A 4,774-nucleotide genomic window follows, 5' to 3' on the forward strand; every position below is an offset into this window, starting at 1 on the left:
GCCCTAAAACACCGCTATCACGAGTGATCTGTTTACGGTAGAATAATCTAGTGTTTCTTGTTCAAACGGAAAAGAAAAATGAAATTTTTTTGACAGAAAAGGAAAATGAATTTTCGCGAAAGCAAAATGGCGGCCGATGTTTTAAAAAAGTTTACAATGTTCTGTACCTTTTTCTATGAATTTAAGGGCGTAATTATTTGGTCCTATACATGTCGACCGAATCTTCATATTAACCCGAAATGGTCTCCAATTGCGGAATTCCGCCAAGGAGATTGGCTTAAATCTCCTTGAATGGTCTTTCTATTAGTTAAACCAATAAGATCAAACGATGAGCTGTCAAAAGTGGCGGTTCTCGTGAAAGATTCCTGACTTAGTGACCTATTGCTCTCCTGCGGTTGACGAAAGTCGATACTCACTCCACAGGGAATGCATTCACCGAAGAACTATTTCACACGCATTTCACTTCGTGACACGCAGAGAATCGCAGCTATTGAGAGCGTCTTGAAAGAGAACTTCGGGTTTTTCGTTGACTTTGCCACTAAACAGGTATTTGTGATGAGCAGCAATTGATTTGCGACACACAGGACACATAAGCGTCACTGGTAACAGACGCGTGATTCAAGGTCAGTGCATTCGAATGCATAGTTTCGTTTTTGTCTAGCGCGTTTTCTCTTGCCGAAGCGTCCTCTTTTCGTTGCCACTATTGACAAACATGTAAGTAAGAACTACATTGTTTACACTGAACCATGTGCTCCTTCCTTTCTAGGATTTGATTAATCAACTTTCATCCAGCTGAGTTGTTGCTATGACTTGAGCAAAGAGTTCGATCTTTTCTCACAGCAAGTACGATAACTTTTATTGGATACGATTGACTAACGCCCGGCACAGTTAGCGTGCCCAATAGGATTTCATGCGCCAGCCTGACAGATGTTAATTCAAATCCATGCGGACAGCCGCTTCACTACAAATCACCGAAAACGGAAGGTTTGGCCTATCGGCCCAGCGGAATAGCACGGGCTTCACAATACATTCCGGGCTGTCTTAGACCAAGGTCATCTGCAGTTTTGTTATCTGAGTCCAAAGGAATTTTTAAGAGTTGTTTAGGCCTTTTCTTGGAAGTGTTTAGACTACTTGATTGTGACAATGGAGGAATCTAAACCCGAGATAAATTCAGTGAACCGAGCGCACGATCAAGAAACCCAAACAACCTTTGATATAAACCACAGGGAACCGACCATTACTCAAAGGACCCCTTCAACTGATGCCATAAGAACCCATGGTTATAATGGATATAACCACAGACATGCTCCAACTTGGAATGTGAACCACTCCTTCCATTCCCCGGGGTATCCAGAGTACTATCGTTATGACATGCATTACACAGGCCACCATCATCCTCCTCCATCCATTACGCCATCACACAGTAACCACTACTACCCTGGACGCACAACACATGGGCACAGTTGCCCTAGTCCCCTTATGCAGCCTCATTTACCAGCAGCACCACCACCCTCCCATTCCACTTATCGCCCCTATCCATATCATTATCCTGAAGGATTTTATTCTCACCCCCCTTTGCCTTTGCACGGTGTCTCTTCTTCTCTACCGATTCCTTGTGACAGGAGACACACAGACACTGAGATTGCTTGCCCAAAGCCAGAATGGCCACCTGGTTATCAGCCCTTTGTAAAACCTATCACACCATCAGATTATCTGTTATCTCTGAATCGCATCCCAGTATCTGACTATGGTGGACCACCATCCACAGCAACATCATTGAGGTCAACCGTCATTGATTTACCAAGGCTGTCAGCAAAAATGAGTCGCAAAAGGGCAATGTCCAATACCCCTTCATCGGTTGAGTCCATCGACCTGAATGCCTTGATAAGAGGCTCACCAGATTCGCTGTCAGGGTACCTGGGGCCAACAAGGGTCTCTTCAGCAGGATCCTTTGGTCACTTAAGCCCCATTGGATTTTGCACATCTCCTGGAGCAAAGCAAGCATCTCACTATCCCGTTCCTCGTAACGTGCTCATCACTACTCCTCCTATAGCCCCACCACGCATACCAACGCCACCTTCCATGAGAGACACAGTGCCAAGCTCTACAACTGGTATGGATGGGACAAAGGAGGAGACTCATGACAGCATAAATTGTGCTGAATCAGCATTAGTGTCAAGCAATAAAGAAATGGAAAGTGCCAGCTGCAAGGAAGAAAGTATGGATATCTGTCCCCTTGACTCCACTACATCTCCTGGAACATCTGAGGTGAAGGTAAGTACATCTACCAAAATTTAATTTCACAAAGCACTCTTCCTCCTTAGAAAAAATGTGCTGTACTAATCTATTATCATATTTAAGTATGAATATCATCATCACCATTTAATTGAAAGGGGGAGCAAGGTTGGCTTATTCCTGATTGCGCTCGCCTCTCACCAATGTGGCCCAGGTTCGATTCCAGACTTGTGGCCATATGTCAGTTAAGTTTTTTGTTGGTTCTTCACTCTGCTCCGAAAGGTTTTTCTCCGGGTTCTCCGTTTGGTGTCAGGGGACAATGATGAAGATGACGATGATCATAAGGGTTAGGGGGATAAATCAAGATTCTGCTGTGTTAACATGACAACAACAAAAAAATACAACAGACAGTATTTGGGAAAATACTATAGGATGATTAATTTGCAAGTTTATGTTGTGATAGGAAAAATATAGGATATGCAGTGTCAAGAATAGAAATTATAAAAAAGTATAGAAAAAATGCAGAATATGCAGTGGCAAGGATTTTCTATGCTCCTCCTGTTCCACTCAATAGGGTACATGTGCCATAATCCAAGTACATGTATTATTTTGCTATCTTCTGCAGTTCACTCTGGACAATATTCACTATTTTTGCACATTTTGGGTGTTATTTGCATTAAAACAATAAATAGCCAGTTCACTGAAGCAAATATGATGCAGTCCAAAAGAGTAATAAACTTGAGTTGCTCTTATGTAAAGAACCCCTCAAAATGTATTGCATTATGAGATTGGGAAAATAGTCAATGCTAAATCTAACTGAGAAGTCATTCAATATTTTTAATTAAAGAATTCCTAAAATGTAGACATATAGTAGACATAACATGCATTAAAATAAAACTTTCTAAAATCACCTCAGTTGTTTCAAATTGAATTGTAATAACAGATGTTAAACATTTATTCCTGATATAAATTTCAAGAGAAAAAAAAATTCATGCCATGAAAAGATGACTGAGCAACAAAATGCCAGTTGATAGAGAACTGAAAATAATTGAATATGTCAATTTCAAGAGAATGATCCAGTGTAACTGTTGACCTGATATCTCTGACATCACATTTTTATCTTTTGATGACTAATGAAATCATTTAACTTGAGATAAACTTCGCATGAATGTTTAACTACCATGTAGTTGCACTTACTATTTATGACTATTCATGACACATAACAATTTACAATTATAACTAATATGAGTTACCTTTCACCGGTATCAATAGAATTACTTCTGATCACCTATTCCAGTGACAATACCATGAAACAATAATGCAGTGCATATATGCACTTCTTATTCAGGCATATTTGTCATAGTTGTGGTGATGGTGTGAAGTTACATCTCTTGAAATCATGCTGCACTAACCAGACCTTCAGAAATTGATCATTTGATGCAAAATTACAACTGCTATTATATTGATAATAATTATTTTACCTTAAAGTATTACATTATGATTTTGCTTGGCTATCTTTTTGATGAAATGTGCCTTAAACTTCAATTAATGAGCTGCAAGGCATTCAATATTGTGCTTGGTTTTGTTATAATATCATTACTTTTTTCATCCCTGTAATTTAGATTTTTGAGCAATTACGCTGATTAGAACAAACCACATGCAAAAGTTTTTATGGCAACTCTGCATCCAATTTTAATTCCCGACCTGTTTAATTAAAGAGCATAGAAAACAAAGGTCTTTGCAGTTAAAACCTTCACAGTCCTGCTGAGATTTAGGGGTTATCCAGTTTGCCTGAGGCAGTATGCATGAACACGTCATTATTAACCTCCTTTTTAACATAATGCCTTGTTTTATTAAGGATTAAAGACATCTGAATGACAAATTCTGAAAAGTAAGGTGACATGAAAAGGGTTCATGTCAATGGTGTTCTCTCTGTTTTAATTCTATTGTAGGCAGTTTTTTAACGTCTTGATTTACCTCACCACCTTTCATAAGGTGGTCAGTAATTGCATCTCAATCTGTTGCATAAATTTTCAACTATCTGTGCATGAATAGTCAGTTTTGTCACAAAATTACTGTACAAGTAGTCTTAACTGCTTTTAAAAACAAAGTATCTTGCCAAAAGCCACACTATTATATTTCCATCGGATTAGATAAAGGTATCTAGTTCATTGTCTCCAGAACTCCAAAACTTGTCAGCATGCAAGGCTACAATAGATTAAAGATTCCTTCTCAAAGGACATGAGGACATGAATCAACATGTCATCAAAGCACTGAAGCTAGGTTCAGATATGGGTGTTATTATGACACATTCAGAGAACACAACCTGAGTTCAAAGGCCATATTTACTTTCAAAGGTATAGATAAATTAACTTGTTTATTTTCAACAAACATTTTTGAAGGAAATGTTCCAACAGATCTTATTTGACTGGAGATGCTATGCAAGTTGAAGTTTTTGGCAGCTATTCAAACCAAATTTTAGAGAAATTAATAGAAGTTCATACCATTCCTGAACTCATTACACTTTACTTACAGATTT

The 4,774-nt window shown here is 38.8% G+C and overlaps 1 protein-coding gene across 2 annotated transcripts in view; it reads left to right on the forward strand.

The window, feature by feature from the left end:
* Window positions 1-391: 391 nt before the first annotated feature.
* The window catches only part of LOC138012654 (transcriptional activator GLI3-like), a 14,189-nt gene continuing 9,806 nt past the window's right edge, over window positions 392-4,774 (forward strand). The window contains exons 1-2 of one of the 2 annotated variants that reach the window (XM_068859481.1): window positions 392-623; window positions 767-2,274. In XM_068859481.1, coding sequence (XP_068715582.1) covers window positions 1,144-2,274 — 1,131 coding nt within the window. In that variant the 5' untranslated portion in view covers window positions 392-623; window positions 767-1,143. The remainder of the gene's footprint in view (window positions 624-766; window positions 2,275-4,774) is intronic. The other variant, XM_068859482.1, reaches the window with a different exon arrangement.

The sequence above is a fragment of the Montipora foliosa genome, chromosome 8 (genome assembly GCF_036669935.1).
Source record: "Montipora foliosa isolate CH-2021 chromosome 8, ASM3666993v2, whole genome shotgun sequence".
Lineage (NCBI taxonomy): Eukaryota > Metazoa > Cnidaria > Anthozoa > Scleractinia > Acroporidae > Montipora > Montipora foliosa.